We start from the raw sequence: 18,768 nt of genomic DNA, 5'->3' as shown, positions 1-18,768 counted from the left end.
TTGCAACTGAAAGGAGAAACTTTATAAGATAAAAAATTTTATTTGATAAAACAAGTGTCTCTCTTTTGCCTCTTCTTCTGTCCCCCAACCCCTCCCCCAACGTGTACAATCGCAAGATATTTCATTAACATTCAGTGCTCCTCACCTCATAGTCAACCAAGATACCTAAAGAAGAGCACTAATATGTTCATAGTTCCTTGTAAAGCAACCCAGTACAAACGTAACTTCCTCAGATTTACAAATAAGGTAAAGAAGCACGAATTGTGTTGCTGCTGGACCATGAAGTTGTCTTTGTATGTCAATCCTTAAAACAGGTGGAAATTTAAGTTCAGGAGTACACTATTTGTTAAGAAGTGTAATGAATTGCACAATTGCTTGATTGCAGAAATCTCTCAGAACGAAGTGTGTTGGTCAACTATCGCCAATAGTTTCACATTTTCCTGTGTCAGAGAGGGAGACACCACCATTATGAGTATGCCTGCAACAGACCTGGCGTTGGCCGTGCCTAGCTGACGTGACGTCACGAACAAGCGCCGAGGCCTTCCTTTGAGTCGGTGTTGACATAATTCTAGTTCCACCTCAGTTAAATGGGAATGCCTCTGAAAACGTAAATCAGAAGAGGCAGATGGGGCCTGGACCCTCGTTAACCATAAATGCGAGAAATACTGCCTTAACCATTGGGCCAGCTCAATTGGGAATTACGGAAGAAAACACGCAAAATACAAATTTCCTGAACAAGACATTAATTAATAGGACTGCAAGCGAACTCTATAGGCGAATAAAACGGAGCTGTACGAACTTCACGAGAAGGAGACTGTATTTTCTTGGAAATGTAGTTATCTTTTACAGTTTCTCCTTCCGGTAAAACCGGCGTCGCTGTAAGAGCTACACGGCCGGGCTTCCACGGTGTGACAGTCGTTTTGACAACTGCGACGCGGCCCAAATTAAAAATAAATATTGGTTCTGCGGAGTGGATTTAGCGTGACTGATTGGTGGTGGCGCTGCGTCATGTCGCGCCGCGTGCGAACCGCTGCGCCTGTTACCCGAAATAATGGAAAACAAACGGCGGCGCTCTCGGCGGCAGCCACATCTGGGCTGCTGCAGGCGCCCAGCTCCGCCGCCGCCGCCACTGTGCGGGGAGGTCCGGGAGCGGCAGACACGCGTCCGGGCCCCGCACCTTGTGAGCAGACATCGCCACACTGCTCGGCCAAAAAGATTACGAGTACTGCATTACGAGAGCCGCGTTCCTCAGAGAGGTGTTATTACATTTTCACATACGTTAACGGGCTTTAATGTTCGACATCCTGGAATCTCAACATTTACTTACAAAATTTCTCAAAGGCGAATAACTAAGACAATGTCCACGACACTTTGGAGAAAGTATGTTTCTAAATACATAATTTCACTGTTTAAATATTCCTAACGCACAATCGGTAACATATTTTTCTGGTTGTCGCTGAGATGATGTAACGTCTCTCGTGCGCTCATCATACGGAGATCTCAATCCACTACTGCAGTTAGGGTACGAAAATTCAGGCAGCTCACTGTGGACTCGACCCTCAAAATACACTCATTTAATATTAAGTTAAAGTTGCCTCCTTCCACTCTCGGGGACACGTTTCTTCCACCTAAGTCAGTCACCGCCTGGTTGGAATGCATAAAGTCGGTCCCCAAAAATAACCAATTAATCGGGAAACTATAAAAAATTAAATTCAAACTCTCTCCCCTGGCATAAAAAATTAATATGAGCCATCTTATTCCAATGCTACACTCATGCTCGTAAATTAAGGATAATTGCAGAATGTAGTGCTACACAACGTGGCACTATATTAAACTGGCGCTAATAGCATAGGCACATAGGGAACACACACGATACAGATCTGTGAGTCCACGGTATTGGTGATAATTTGAGAAAACCGTCCCGAAACACATGTGCTACAAAACACCACTGTCTCCTGTGCATGTACCCCAACATCAGTATGGGATATGATCACCATGCACACGTACACAGGCCGCACAACGGGTTGGCATATTCTGGATCAGTTGGTCCAGCAGCTGCTGGGGTATGGCCTCCCATTCTTGCACCAGTGCCTGTCGGAGCTCCTGAAGTGTCATAGAGGTTTGAAGACGTGCAGAGATACGTCAGCCGAGAGCATCCCAGACGTGCTCGATGTGGTTTAGGTCTGGAGAACAGGCAGGCCGCTCAATTTGTCTGATATCTTCTGTTTCAAGGTACTCCTCCACGATGGCAGCTCGGTGGGGCTGTGCGTTATCATCCATCAGGAGGAAGGTGGGACAGACTGCACCCCTGAAAAGGCGGATATACTGGTGCAAAATGACGTCCCGATACACCTGACTTGTTACAGTTCCTCTGTCAACGACATGCAACGGTGTACGTGCACCAATCATAATCCCACCCCACACCCTCAAGCCACGACCTCCATACAGCTCCCTTTCAAGGACATTAAGAGGTTGGTATCTGGTTCCTGGTTCACGCCAGATGAAAATCCGGCGAGAATCACTGTTCAGACTATACCAGGACTCGTCCGTGAGCATAACCTGGGACCACTGTTCCAATGACCATGCACTGTGTTCTTGACACCAGGCTTTACGGGCTCTCACTTTCACCGAAGATGTGAGCTTGTTTCCCCTGGCGTCACGAGTACTCAATATTTCTTGCTCTCTGGTTCAACTATATCTGTTCATTACTACAGCAGCGCTTGTCATGAAATGAGATACAAGACATTCAGCGCCACCTTCCGACAGCAGACTTTGCTAATCAACGCTCATGAAAACTATATCCACACTCAGTCCTCAGCTATGGGATCATGTTTTGGGGAACACGTGCCAGTAACATACAAACTGTGTTCAAAGTACAAAAAAGAGCCATAAGGATAATAAACAGCAACAACAGGGCCCACGGTCTAGAATTATCTAGAAATCTAGGCATTCTAACTGTTTCTTGTGAGTATATCTTTCAGAACATAATGTTCATTAAGAAAAATCTCAACATGTATAACACAAACAGCGTAATACATGACCATGAAACAAGATCTTGACACGACCTCCATCTAGATAGATAGAACAAGGCAAAGACGCAAAAAAGTATATTTTATAATGGGATAAAACTGTATAACAAATTACCACAGGATATTAAAGAAATAAATGAGCCCCTCACTTTCAGACAAAAGCTTAAAACCTTCTTAGTAAGCAAAAGTTGTTATACTGTAAAAGAATATTTAACATAGATGTAGATTATTAGCAACATATGACATTATCACCAAAATATGATGTAATTATAAATGTGTGTATGACTAGTTATAAAAACTACACAAAATATGAGAAATCTGTTTCATTGTAAATGTAAATGTGTGCTCATGTATTATAAACAGACAACATCCATACAATATATATTGTTCCACGGATGAATAAATAAATAAATTGTTCCAAGTGGAAAAATGTGTATTTTTAAAATAGAATAAAGTTAACTGACGCAAAGGCGAAGAAAAAGGAAATTATCGCTTGGTCAAGCCTAAAACAGCGAGTTAACATTTTTGAGAAAACTGGTAACAATGTCAACCCAACAGTCAAGTAGGCAAAGTTACTATGGGAAAGAAAGGAAGAAAATATGACACTGAAGTATAGGAAAAGGATAGAAATCGCAGTTGCCCTACTTAATATCCTTACGGATAGGAAAGTGCATTTTTGTCGACAACTTTGGCTCACATTTTATAAGATTAGTGCTGTACCATCGTTAAGATGCACACACACACACACACACACACACACACACACACACACAAACGCATTTTGCGCTCTCAATCACAGCCCGGTATGAAACACCAAATCAGCATGTACCACAGACCCGCGATCTTCTATTTCGATCTCTGTTCTCCAGAGCTTCTATCTTGTTCCTGTAGTTTGTACTCCAGAGCTTCTGTCGTTTTCTTGTAGTTCGATCTCTGTGCTCCAGATTGTTATCTTGGTCTGCTAATTAGGTATGTGTTCCCCAAAATGTTACATCAGTTCGTTCTATACACCCCAGAGCCACCATCTTTTTATAGTGCGGTCTGTGTACCTGATAGCCACCATATTGCTCTCATAGCTCAATGTATGCACCAAATGAATGTACTCTTAAATTCTTCATATGTGTCGCTATTTACACTGTATAAATTGGTGGGAAGTCGTCATATAGATTTGCTCATACCGGCTCCCATCCCCAATATATAGTGCTCACTTTATCACTAAGTATGAAGTGTTTACTCTCTTCGACCAGTACGTTCACCTCTTGAGAAGACACAGTGATATACGTTTGTTAATGTTGACGGTGAAACCTGTCGTAAAAAATTCGTGAAATGCCCTAGAATTTGGGAGCGCAGTGGCCGGAAACGGCATTTGCGAAGCAAACACTGCAGAGCAGACGCCTCGAACCAGGCTGCGTAGTTTTACACCGTAAGGTAGGCCTACGCTACGAGACTAAAGCTTTATTTCCCCATGAACTAACATACGACCGAGGTGCAAGTTCAGCTACGAATGCTGTATATGGAAATACGACATGGACTAGACTAGCGTATTGCGAAGAGCTTAGGAAAACTATTTCACATTTACGTATCCTCCCAGATTTACGTGAGCTGAAGCAAAATAATTAACCATTCATTCTTCAAAAACAAAGACGTCAAGTACGGTGAAAAAGCAACTACTGTATGAAATATCTAAATGTTAGGGGGAAGATTTGACCTATCTTCCTCTGTATACGTGGCTGTATGCAAGCAGTCGGACAACCGTCTCTAACTACACTGTTCAAAGTTATATCATATTTGCTACATTCGCAGAGCTAGACATTTTGTGAAAAATTCTTTGGTGACCACCTGTACACCGCAAAATAAATATCCTTAATGAAACGTCGTTTCATGCTGAAGGTAAGCATGTAATGACAGTGTTACCAGCTATGTGCAACAAACGCTGTCGAGTTATTTGACATTGCGGCGCAACTTCATAGACACGTAAATGAAATGAACAATTTACTGTCAATGATGTCGTAACCACCCAAATTACATATCACAAATTTTATCTTCCAAAAATATAACTCCATCCTTTATTTAAGCATGTGTTGAAACTGTTGAGCATGGTATGAAAGGCATATTTGCAGTCGCCGTTCAAAAGAACGGTGAACGACGTAATTACAGTGGACGATATGGTAGTGCATGCACTGGTGATTCGACGACACATGTCGTGTAGCGTAGTTGGAGCTTTGTCATAGACTGCATCTTTGCTTCCATTCAAAAGAAATAAATCAAGAATCAAATCGGGGGACCTCACAGGCCGTTTGGCAACAAAAAAAAATGGTTCAAATGGCTCTGAGCACTATGGGACTCAACTGCTGTGGTCATTAGTCCCCTAGAACTTAGAACTACTTAAACCTAACCAACCTAAGGACATCACACACATCCATGCCCGAGGCAGGATTCGAACCTGCGACCGTAGCAGTCGCACGGTTCCGGACTGCGCGCCTAGAAGCGCGAGACCACCGCGGCCGGCGTTTGGCAACAGTATTTCGTCCTATCCAACGTCCAGTCCTCATTCGCTATTTGCGTTGCAACACGGGACGTGAGCTGGACAACCGCCGTGTTGCAGCCACATACGCTGTCGAATACACTGTGGTACCTCTTCTAGAAGAACCAGCGGAATGTTCGTCAGGAGATGTGCGCGCGAATGACCATTTAGAACGCGTAAGATGAAGTAAGCTCACACAATGTAGTTTCCTATCTTGCCGCACCTTACGTTTACGCTTCGCGGACGTTGATGCTGTACCTGACGAAGCCAGTGTTTCGACGATGCAGAATGCGAATGACAGTCGCTTGGCTGATTCCACATCCCTTGGGAATATGTCTCGTATAACTTGTTGGCTTCATTAGCGTCGTAGCCAGAACAGCCTCCTCGTGTTCTCTGACAGTTGCAGTCTGCTCTCTTGTCCTCTTTTTCACTTTCAACAGCCTGTCCGCACTAGCTTCTTAATAATTCGAGGAAGTGCCTAGCCCGTCGAACATTGGCGATCCATATTGCCATACACCGCTGTACTGTTCTTGCGGCACTTCTTTTACATTCACAGCATAAAAGTAGTTCTCATTGGGGTACGTTCCTGCGTGCAACGAATTTTGAAGCAGAAATGAGCGGCGTGCAGCGCTGAGAAGTAAACAGGCAAATGTGTTGAGATTCTGACACAGAGTGTCACGAGAGCTCCGCTTGGCGGTGTTTGCAACGCTAATACCGATTCCGGCCACCGTGCTCTTAAATTATAGGACATTTTTCTAATTTCTTACAACAGATTTGAACGACAACGTTAACAAACATTACTGCAATTTTCTTCTCAAGAGCTATCGAATGCAGTTATAAAAAGTATACGGTTGCATTTAAAAAAGTACTTGCTTCAATATCTCCTATGATATAAATGCTAAAAACATTAACCAAACAAAGAAAATACGTGCCCTTTTACCCTCCAAAGTTTTCCGAAAACTGCGTTTCGATAAGTGTAGCCGTTCAAGAAATAAAAGGGGTGTTCGTATCACGTGACTCACCATGTATATAGTAACATTACCTTTAAAATATTTCTTCAGCTGGTATGCAACAATATATGTGTGTTAGGGACTGAAACTTGACCCTGCCCTGTCGCTGATGTCGCCGGATGTAACCACCAACTGTGTTTACCAGATGTCACAGGCAAGAGACAAAATGAATTTGGAAATTTGTAGTAAGTTCGTACGGGACCAAACTGCTAAGGTCCTTAGTCCCTAGGCTTGTACACTACTTAATCTGACTTAAACTAACTTACATCGTAAGGACAACACACACACCCATGCCCGAGGGAGGACTCGAACCTCCGACGGGGGGAGCCGCGCGAAACTTGGCAAGGCGCCTTAGACCTCACGGCTACTACGCGCGGCAGTCGAAATGAGGTAAGCGGATGGAATAACTGTGGAACTGGCCCTGTACTGCATGTCTTTCTTTGTCTCTCTAGGATTTGACTTTAGCAGATCTAAGACGAGCCTATTGCAGTGCTCGAATTAATCAAAAATCGTAGCCGCAGATGAAAACAAACGTGTTGACACCTGCTTTGGAATGGAACACCGTGTTACGGCACGTCACATAAATATTGACATTTTTATTGGTTGTAAACAGCAGTTAAAGTATTTTATGAATATAATTAGTGTAAAAGATATAGTTAATGTTCTTGAAACAACTGATATGCAGCTATAATTTAAGAGTAGCATCTTTATTTAATGTCTATGAAAATAAGAAAGTCTCGAAAGAGACGCGATTGTACGGCCGAGGAGGACGGACGTATTTTATGGGACACACACAGTTTTGTTTCGCTATACGGAAGGCAGCCATTGAGCGGCTACACATATTTTATGTAAGTTATTCGTATTTCTGCTAAAAAAATTATTATTATCACAAAATGAATTTCTTTGTAAATTCTCGCAGTGGATAACTATTTCTAATAACCATTTTTTCAGTAATTTGCTTTGCGAGAAGCTCATCTTCCGATGCAGCCTCTGGTCGGCCATTACGAGCCGAAGTATTAATTTATTTTTCAAAGTGTTAACAATAAACGTAAATGCGAGAGATTTCGTTGTAAGAACTTTTTTAAATTGCAACAGATAATTTACGTTAAAGTTCATTTTTTAAATTATACGGATTCCATGAGTTCAGTAAGTTTTATCTTGGCCGCTCCACGGCAACAATCGGAATTCTCTCGAGCCTTGCTTTGCAATCAATAAATAGAAATTAACAAAATTACATTCAATTCAGCTAACGGCAACTATATTTTAGTAATCACGTTCAAAATCTAAAGTTGTTACATGAATAACAGCGGCCCTTCAAGAACCAGTTTCATATTTACTTATGCACGTAAGTAAAAGTGATAAGAAAAGACAATATCCCTGAGAGAAAGAGTCATGCTGAAACAAAAGAAAAATTCATGCTGACAAATTAAAATTAAAGCATATATATAATTTTTTTTATATATAACGTATCTAATGCCACCGACGTCACAACCGTCACTGTCACGAAAATATATTAGGATCGCTGGGGGTTTTAGAGGGTCGCCTAACCAGGATCAGTAGGGCAACAGTTTGGTTCTGAGATTCAAATAAAGTCTGAATTTAATAAGTCGCTAATGTACTCAAAATCTCGACGTATGCAAGTATCCCATGAACATGAGAAGAGAAAAAAATTCCCGCCAAGTGAATATAGTCTCTTAATGTCGACTGAGGAACTGCTCCAAGGCAACGAGCACAAAGTCACTTACACTGAACAGCCGGAACATTGTTACCTCCTATCGATATAAGCCCGTCCAAGCGATAGCACCGTCACTTGCCGAGGAATGACTGCTACACTCCTTCGGTGCATACAGTATGAGTGGGGAAGGCGGGCGATTTATCTGAGTGTGACCGAGGGCAGACTCTGATGGTCCGGAGGCTCGGCGCGAGCATTTCGGAAAATACACGACTTGTCGGCTGTTCGAGGATTGCTGTGGTGAGTGTCTTCAAAACGTGGCGAAACCAAGGTGAAACCACGTAGGCTGAGCAGATAGGCAAAACGGTACAGGCGGCGAACTGTGCCGGGACGAACATCAGACTTTGATACTGGGCAGAGTACAAGCGTGCCTGAACACTCCTAAAGACTGACCTCCGAAGCCGATGACCCATGCATGTGACATTGTTAACACAACGACGTCGACAGCTACTACTGATATGGCCACGAGACCATCGGCACTGCACGTTAGCACAGTGACAGAGCGTTGCATGGTCTGATGCTTTCCGATATCTTATTCATCGTGCCGATGACACCTGTACTGCGGGACAGAGACAAGCTGGCGGCGGCGGCTCCATTGTGCTCTGGGGCACATTCACGTGGGCATAGGTGCGTCCAGTGGAGCTCGTGCAAGGCACCATGATGGCCACTGGTTTCAGACCACGTGCACCCCTTCATGACGACCATGTTTCCCAACGGCAGTGGCATTTTTCAACAAAAAAATGCGCCATGTCACAAGGAGAGGCGTATGATTGAGTAGTTGGAGGTCAGTTGATGTGTTGGCCCCCCAAGTCGGCAAATCTGAGCCAACTCGAACGCATATTGGATGTCACTGCACGTCCCTTCAGAGTCCACCGCCCACCTTTCCGGAATTTACTGGAATTAGGGTGCAGATGTGCTGGCAAGTCCCTCCAGCATTCTACCGAGGCCTCACTGCTTCCATGCAACGACGTGTCACCGCTGCTTTCTGTTCCAAAGGTGGACATGCCGGCTGTTAGGCAGGTGGTCATAATGTTCTGGCTGATCTGTGTGTACACTCTAAAAGCTTACTTTAATCTTGTACGCCCAGCTAACACTGTGACGAGATACCTCATACACGGGGAATACTGCTTGAGAAACTGTACAAGCTTTCGTAATCTACGCAGCTTGCAAATGCAAAGTAAACGAGTCCAAGACTCACAAAATAACAAAATTAATCAAGTAACTCAAGTTGCGTAGCAGATCCCGCAAATTGTAAGCTGCTCGGAAAGTGAATAGCGCTAATGCGAAATTCAACGCTTATTCAAAAGTCAGCAAATGCAAGCAGAGAGCGCCAGTCAGTACCGGATAAGGACAGCCGAGATGGCGGCCCAGAGAGGCCGCTATCGATGTCCTCTGGAACGCGTCTGCCCCAGGCGGCTTCCCAGCGACGAGTGCCCAAAGTATTATCTCCTTCTGAACCTATTCCCGACTTTTCGAAAAACTCTAGATCAGGAATCGGCAAGTAATTTTAGGTGGGTTCAGGATAATTTTGAAATTTTGTATAGATATCTTAAAGAAAGCAGCTCATATTCCTTACTAATTTTACACATTTTGTTACTAGTAATTTTAGGTGGGTTCCGGATAATTTTGAAAATTTGTATAGATATCTTAAAGAAAGCAGCTCATATTCCTTACTAATATTATTTTAATCTTCATCCGGACAATAATATGAATAACAATAGATAGGCATAAGTGTATTCAAAAAGCAGTGGAAGAAATCACATCTGCAGTCTTCAGCCAGTTTCTCTATGTTACGTTCACGCGGGGAGCAGGTTAATAGAAGAGCGTCTTCAAGGTGGGCGATCGTTATATCTTGAGAATAATGATTCTTCAAAAAAATACATTTTTAAAAATGGATTTAATAAATGGTTATAGCTCCGTTTGTAGCTCCGTCACATGTCGCATTAGGAAGTATCTATCTTATTTCTTGATGGTGATTAGTTTCGGACACCTATATCCATTTTCAAACTCTCCGTATCGTAATCGTGTCAATACAAGCGAAAGTCTTTGTACAAATTGCCCCTGGAGCGACGATCAAAGCAGTACTATGGGCGGTTCAACAGTAAACAAAAGACAGACACTGGAGAACATAAGTTTCACAAACGTAATAGCCAAGTGGTAAATGGCTAATTATTTGCAATTTCCTCAGTTTTTTGGGAAATGTTTACTCCAAAATGTGGTATCGGTAGCTACGATGCCACGGCGTAGGTTGGCACTAACGACACCGACACGGACGACGGCTCCCTCTAGCAGGCGCTGTCCAGGTCTACGAGCTACGCTACAGATTCAGCCCATTTCATCAAGAGCAGACGGCCTGGAAACATCGCTTCAACCTCAGCTTGCTATTGAGACTATGTATCTACTTACGACGGAAATACAGTTTCGTACCTACGGGCTCTTCAGTGTAAAGTTACGTACCTCATTGACTTATAATTAAATGTACTTTCACGTAAAAAACTGTACCGAGAATCTTCTCTCACCTGCTCCTACTCACTTCCCACATTCGGCCTACCCATTCCGTTTACAGGAGCAGACCCACGCGCCGCCTTCCAGGCGGGAAACGAAACAAAATTCTCTGCTGGATGCAGTTTTATACGTTTTCAAGGAAATGTCTTCCTTCAAGTCCATCATCTCCATTTCGAGGAAAGGCTCTGAATTGCGGAACAACTTCGCAGTCATATCAGTTCATTTTGCCGCTGGAGAAACTTCAAATCGCGATTTTAAGAATCGCGACAACTTCTCTATCTCTGCGAAGCGTTGCAGTCTGCAGTAAATTCCTTCCTAAGATCAGACGTTATCTGTGAAAATACTGCAGTGACTGTTTCAGAATTATTTTTATATTCAAGAATTGTTGGAAAGTTAATATTTTCTCGAATTGCACTTCCTTTTCAAAGATAACCAGCTTGTGGCGGGAAGCAGCCATGATTTGCATCAGATCGTAGGATCGCAGTTGAACGTTTCAGAACGTCTTTCAGGTAAGCAACAGATACAATGCTGCGTCCGTTTTTTAGGAACCAGCTTCTTGTCTACGAATGAGGTTACTTCTTCTTTCCTCTGTCAGAAACGTTCATCACTTGACCTTTTTAGCCAACGAACATCGTTGTTGTGCTGCATTGAGTCAGAATGCGACAAATCACTCTCAGAGAGAAACTCTTTGTACTGTCTACGCTGAAGAGCACAACGAGACATCACAAAATTAATCAGCTTGATCAAGCTATCCGTTGTTTATATTAGAATGGTACTAAGCTTTCCATAAATGACTTCCTATTCAGTTATGCGCTGATAAGATGGTAGTCCAGCATTCTTATGCGCGATTCTCTTTGCCCCTTTTTTTTAATCTTATGGGACTTAACTGCTAAGGTCATCAGTCCCTAAGCTTACACACTACTTAACCTAAATTATCCTAAGGACAAACCCACACCCACCCATGCCCGAGGGAGGACTCGAACCTCCGCCGGGACCAGCCGCACAGTCCATGACTTTAGCCCCTTTTCTTTGCCGATCATTGCTGGGACCCAGTCGTTTGAAAAAGACATTTTGTCATAACTTACGGTTGATTTTTTTTCATATAGTCGTCGCAAGTCTTGAATAAATCTTCTCCGCGAGTCTTGCCTTTAAACTGGAATATTGCTAGCAATTCTTTGCTACATGATCTACTTTCAGTATCCAAAAATCGCACGAAAGTGGACATTCGTTCTTCATTTAAACTGTCACATTATTCATCAAGTGCTACAGCGTGGCAAGGCATCTTCTGAAGAAGTTAGAGCAAACTACTTTTTCAACTTTTACTGTTAGCAGCCAAAATTTCGGTTCTTCTTCAAAAAGTGCCATTGGCACCTCCCACATATTTTTCTCTCTCTCTGGAAATGGCTTCTACTATTTATCAAGCGACCAACACACACGTGACACTGTTTTAGCAGATTTTGTTTGCCCACTCATAGAGCCGTTTTGGAAGGCCCTGCTTTTCTGAAAGAAGGTGAAACGCACTGCTAATCCCGCAGGACAGGACAGATAGAATAAATTGAGGAAAGGGGCCAAAATAAGGGCTGTCAGTTACATTCGAGCATACAGCTTTATTATATAATCAAAAATTACAAGCGCCAAAAAATATTTTTAAGCACACAGCTTTAATCTTTGGGACTTAATTACTGGCTAAAGCCTACCTTAATTTAAGACGGCTGAAGCCAATAACTTAAAACGCCAGCATAATCAGAAGTTTTAAATGTTCAAATGTGTGTGAAATCTTATGGAACTTAACTGCTAAGGTCATCAGTCCCTAAGCTTACACACTACTTAACCTAAATTATTCTAAGGACAAACACACCCAACCACGCCCGACAGAGAACTCGAACCTCCGTCGGGACCAGCCGCACAGTCCATGACTGCAGCGCCCAAGACCGCTCGGATAATTCCGCGCGGCTCAGAAATTTTAAAAAGCAAGCCTTATCTTAAAACAGTTCTTTAGTTAGGCTGAAGTAAACAAGTTAAATTCAAATCGGCTGAAGGCCGAAGACTTAAAAATTCAATTTTTTTTTAATGCCAAAGACTTAAGTGAAACAGCACTTTAAACTAGGCTGAAGGCCTTAAGAGTGAAACAACTCTCATTTAAAACACAAAACTGGCTGGAAGCCATACAAGTACCAACAACAGAAACAATTAGATGTTCGAGGGTAGGCCTGCAAATCAAACACTAACGCTCGCTTAAGTGAGACAGTGAGACAGGCAGTCGGGCCAACTATTCACGATCCGAAGATAACCCAACCGACCGACAGTCAGCGGACCCACCGACAGGATAACTTCCACCCCACCCGACCAGGGCACAACAGGGAGTTCAACGGAACAACGTAGAAGATATTGGCGCCCACAACCAATCATACACGGAGCTGTCAAACTACACACCGTGCTGGACAGCAACAACACTATGAGGAAACTACACTCAAATTTACGTCAACGGCCAGGGCGGGTAACCGGAACATTAACGGCCACAAGGCAGAAGATCCCGCTGGTGCACTTCAATTCAAGTAACCAAATACAGTGAAACTGCACCGGAGGGCGGCTAGAATTTTCCAACTTGAAAACCAAGTTGTTGCTCGCAGTAATATCCCAACAGCTGACAACTAACTCCAAACGACACAATGTGAACAGTCTTGACTTGCTGGTAAATTAAATCGAAACTCAACTTTTGTGTCCAGGGTCGGTGAGCCACGGACCTCGTAGCAATGGGAACACTTTTTTTTTTCACTAGCTGCTTATATTTTATGACCCACCGTCTAATTTCTTGTGGTGGGTCGTATATTGCCACTTAGCCGCTGTGACTGGGTCCGGGGTCCGCAGTGACTGAAAGTAACACCACACCGGCTCCCGTCCCCACTCACACCGTTGCCCGTGTCCCGCCACGTGGAGGCGGGCTCTGTTTAGATCCATTTGATATCTTTTTTTTTTTGTGCAGCATTAGAAAAACTTATAACTAATACAAAATCAAGTAAGATATTAATAAACAAAACGAAATTGAATATTTAGAAAGAAGGAAGGAAGAGAACTGAATAGAGAAGTTATAGGTATAATATTGCCCGTCACCTGGTTGTGGGCGGCGGCCCGGGTCTTGGAATGACCTTCAAGACGCTGGCCGTTGCTCACCATGCCTTTAACATCTAGCATCCTAAAAACTACCTTAACTAGAAGAGATTAGGGTACGTTAAAGCTAGAAACTAAGACTAAGACCTCCATGTCCAGCCTGCTAAACTATTTACGATATACAATAGAGAGGTAACTGATTTTGTGCTTGGCTCAAAGTTGCTTATGAAAGGGTACTCGTGGTAAAAGTAATAAGGTAATGACGCTAACGGTTTTTGTTGAGCCTACAAGGCTGCTAGTAGAGTACATCAAGCGCAAGCGCCTCCAGGCCCCGCCGACAACACGACCTGAACGGTGGTTTTCCGCGATCTACCATAGGTATCCGCCGTGTTGGGCTCAAAAGAGAGGAACCACAATTAAGATCCTTCCATCCAGGACGTGCGCCGCCTCTTACCAGGGGGGCGTAGGTCCCTTGAAGAGGTGCCGAACTTTAAGCTTCAGATGAGAAGTTCTTAGTATAGTGGAGGTTGAGGTATAGGCTGTGTAGGTTGGTTGTACAAACAGTTCACACTGAGCCAATGAGACTTACAGTGATACGTGGTGTGGCAGTTAGCACCTTCCGGCCCCGCCAGCAACACAGCCCGAGCGGTGGTTTTCCGCGATCTACCATAGGTATCCGTCGGGTTGGGCTCAAAAGAGAGGGACCACAATTAAGATCCTTCCATCCAGACTGTGCGCTGCCTCTTAACGGAAGGTGTAGGTCCCTTGACGAGATACCTAGCTTGAAGCTCTTATTGGACATGGAGGTGCTGTTAACTATTTACATATAAGGTGCAATCTGTTTTTAGGATTGTGTGTGACTTGTGCACCTCTTGTCGGTTGTTCCACTCTGTTCTTTGAATCTGACTTGGTTGACACTATGGATCATCCGCGCTGGACGCTTCAATATCTGTGTTGGTGCCCTGGTCTGTATCTGTTTCTTCTTCATCACTCGTGGTGCTAATCATATCTGTGTCCCCCTGGGCATCGTGACGTCTGTTTGGACCGACTTGCCTTCGGTAGGGTCTGTTGCACAAGTATTCTATTTGTTGGATCTTCGAGATTTCGTCCGTTAGTTTGTTGAGTTCAGTCCACCTTTCCGGGTCGCGTATTATGACATGTAGTTCGTTCTGTGTGTTCAGGCGATTTATGTGTACTGTGTGTCTTATGTTCGTGCGATGTCTGCAGAAGAAGACACTATGTTCAGGGGAACCTTCTTCCCCGCATGTGCATCTATTAGTCTGCTGCTGACTCACGCGGTACAGGTGCGTGGGATAAGGGCCATGTCCTGTGATGAAATGTACCATACCGCGGTAGGGATCAATATGTTTTAGCGCCACACACTCCGACACCCCGTAGAGACCACCAGCGGGCCCCGGCCAAACAACGCCCCGCCGAGAATTCCTCATTGCTCCACGCCAACCGACCGATCCACATATCAGCTCGGAGACTAAAGTAATTGAGCAATCGACATCACAAGCTACACACAGTTTGAAGAACACTTGTACGAAGGACTAGACCATACTAACGGCAGCGACTGTGCAATAACAAGGACGAATCACGAGTCGGCACACACAGGCAACTCATAAGCGATCGCCGGCCAACATACACGTCGTCCGACAATACGTCCAACCGACGACCAACCAAGGTGGTCCGCACTCAAGTGATAACTATCGGCAACCGTCGGGCGAGTCATGGCTGTCCGGACCTCACTGCAGCCGCTCCCCGACTGAAATTCTGCCGCGTCCTAAGTCTGAACTGCACTGCTAGCGCCTCCCAACTCACTGGCAGATCCGAACTAACACCCAACTCACGACAGCCGGGAAGTAATAGCAGTTAGCAACGATAATAAGCCAGGGCTTATATCGGTAAGCGCCGCTGCTGCCTCTCACAGGCAGGCAAGGCGGCAACTCGGTGACACCAGTAGTTGAAACTAACATAACGAGGTGGTAGTATAGTGAAAACAGGATGTCAAATGGGATGTGGCACGAACACGAACCATGCACGGCTCAAAAGCTTTTCACTGCACAGAGGAAAATGTTTATGTAACTGTTGATGGCACATTTAATACAAACGACAGTTTTGTTGTATATGAGGCAAACTGGAGCAGCTCCAGGCGTATCACTCAGCGTAAGGGAAAAAAATGTTCAGTCAAAAAAAAAAAAATGGTTCAAATGGCTCTGAGCACTATGGGACTTAACATCTGTGGTCATCAGTCCCCTAGAACTTAGAACTACTTAAAAACTTTTGTGGCGGCGTTCGTAGCGACAAACAATTCGCTGTAGAAACGGCTTACGAAGTCACTGCCACAGTTTTAATAGCGGGCCGACCGGTCCGCTGGAATAGTGAACAGAAAGATGAAAACCCAAACACTCTGATTAAATAAAAGTCGGTACTCATCTTTATTAACGAAGATACAGAAACACAGTAGTGAACTCCGTGTCTGCAGAGATCTGTCTAGTTCGAGTCGGAGCGGCTAGGTCAGCGTCGGCTGACGACAAACAACAACTCTGCTGCGATGAACACACAACTGACTAGCAAGTACACAATTCGGTGGCGAGTATACAACCGAGCGGCGAGTACAGAACTGTCCTAGCGCTCGCGACTCCAGCGCTTAAGAACCCAGAAGCCAGCGATGGCGCGCGCAGACTTGCGGCGATTTCCTGTCTCGCTGGCGCTGCTTATGCGGACGGCGTCCGGACTTTGATGCTGCCAACCTTTTGGCAGCGGGCTCGGGTGGCATTACTGGCTAGGATATAACACTCCTCCCCCCCAAATCGCCGCACCGTCGTTGAATAATGACGTGGCGAGCGTCGACGGCGGGGGAGGGGTCTGGCCGCAGGCGTAGCAGAAGAGACCAGGGCGGAGACTGTTGTCGGTGGCAGTCCCCGGTCCGCACCCCAGCATTGGCTGCGCGGGGCCTCGGGAAACACCGACTGAAAACCGAGGTCAGGGTGCACGCCTGTGACCACGGGCGCAGCTTCTGGTACTGGACGCGACGGGGCGTCGGGACCCACGAACAGAGGCATCGTCTCCTGACGCTGCGTCGACGGCTGCCGAGTGGGCGCCGGACAAGGCGCTGCGGTGTCAGACTCCTTGGGGGTGCCCAAGGAAAGCGGCTGCAGGACAGGCTGCAGAGCCACCGCTTGGGAAGGCGGCCCGGCTGAGGGGTCGACGTCCATCAGCTCCGAAGGCGGTGGCGACTGAAGAGGGACCGCAGGCGCCGGAGCAACCACCTGGGGCGCTCCCGGATGAAGCTGCGCGGGAGGCATCAACGGGACGGGCTGTCGGCGTGGTAGCGGCGACGGCCGCTGCTGCTGCCCTGGGGGCGGCAGCGAAGTCGGAAGGCGCGGCTGGAACCCGCCGCGGACCAAATCTGTGGACAAAGAACGAGCGGCAGAATCCGGGAGGCCAGCGCGGCGCAACTGGTTCTGATGCCTCCTGTGCACCCCAGTAGCACAGTGAACAGTATAAAAACCGCGACCCTGGACACTTATCACGGTACCACGTTCCCAACGACGGCGACCGTGATAAACTCTGAAAAAAACGGCGTCGTTGCGCTGAAAACGCGTGCGATGCTCAGAAGCGGCGGGTCGATCCGGGGGGTGCAACAACCGTAGTAGGGTGCGATGACGACGGCCGTGGAGAAGCTCCGCAGGCGAAGGGCCGTCGCGTGGCGTGGTCCGGTACGACGATAGGAACGTGATGAGGGCCTGCTGACGAGAGTGCGTAGCACGAAGGCGGTCCATATGATCCTTGAATGTGCGTACAAAACGTTCCGCTGCACCATTCGATTGAGGGTGGAACGGCGGAGTAAGAACATGGCGAATGCCATTGGCAGAACAAAAACTTTCAAATTCAGCAGAGGTAAATTGTGGACCATTGTCAGACACTAAAACTTCTGGAAGACCCTCAATACAAAAAATTGAAGTCAACGCCTGTATAGTTTGTGCAGACGTTGTAGACTGCATGGGCACAACAAACGGAAAATTACTAAATGCATCTATCACGATGAGCCAACGAGAATTCCAATATGGACCAGCGAAATCAATATGTACTCGCTGCCAGGGACCGGCAGGGCGTGCCCACTCAAAATAGCGTTGAGGCGGAGCAGCTTGGTGTTCGGCACACGTCGAACAATCTGTAGACATCTGCGGAATCTGCTGATCAATACCGATCCATGTACAATGACGGCGGGCAAGCTGCTTGGTGCGGACCACTCCCCAATGACCTTGATGCAACAAGTCGAGGACCTTGGATTGGAGCACTTGGGGAACCACTACACGAAGCTGGTCATTCTCGGTGCGTAACAGCAAAACTCCGTGCGAAACAGACAACAGATGACGTTGCGGATAATAGCGACGAACCACAGGATCCGATATGTCCTTTGCCTTGGACGGCCAACCACGTTGAACAAAACGTAATAGTAAACTCAGATGAGGATCCGTAGCTGTCTCACGTGCCACCTGACGATAATCAATCGGAAAATCCCGGAGGGATTGATGCTCATCGGCGTCAATCTGATGGCAAGAGTCGTCAGAGGAATCGAAGACATCATCCGCAGCAATCGGCAATCTAGAAAGCGCGTCAGCGTTTGCATGCTGAGCTGTAGGGCGATACGGTATCTCATACTGGTGATAACAAAAGAGCCCAACGTTGTAGTCTCTGAGCTGTCCGCTGAGGAACTGGTTTAGACGGATGAAACAGTGACGTCAGGGGCTTGTGATCTGTTACTAAATAGAATGGTCTACCATAGAGGTAGTGATGGAATTTTGTGACACCGAACACAATAGCCAACGCTTCCTTGTCCAATTGGCTATA

At 45.6% G+C, this 18,768-nt stretch overlaps 1 protein-coding gene across 1 annotated transcript; it reads left to right on the top strand.

The window, feature by feature from the left end:
• Positions 1 to 1,008: 1,008 nt before the first annotated feature.
• Positions 1,009 to 17,404, top strand: LOC126199139 (testis-specific gene A8 protein-like). Its single transcript, XM_049935896.1, has 2 exons — positions 1,009 to 1,131; positions 16,928 to 17,404. Exons 1-2 carry the CDS (start codon positions 1,009 to 1,011, stop codon positions 17,402 to 17,404), a joined length of 600 nt encoding a protein of 199 aa, XP_049791853.1.
• Positions 17,405 to 18,768: the final 1,364 nt, after the last annotated feature.

Source organism: Schistocerca nitens, chromosome 8, assembly GCF_023898315.1.
Source record: "Schistocerca nitens isolate TAMUIC-IGC-003100 chromosome 8, iqSchNite1.1, whole genome shotgun sequence".
Lineage (NCBI taxonomy): Eukaryota > Metazoa > Arthropoda > Insecta > Orthoptera > Acrididae > Schistocerca > Schistocerca nitens.
Note: the sequence above shows the minus strand (reverse complement) of the source record. Positions and strands in the feature narration are given on the sequence as shown.

Coding starts and splice junctions, on each gene's coding strand:
- LOC126199139 (XM_049935896.1), top strand. CDS start 1,009: ATGTCGCGCCGCGTGCGAACCGCTGCGCCTGTTACCCGAAATAATGGA. Junction 1,132..16,927: donor GCTCCGCCGCCGCCGCCACT/GTGCGGGGAGGT, acceptor CCACGGGCGCAG/CTTCTGGTACTGGACGCGAC.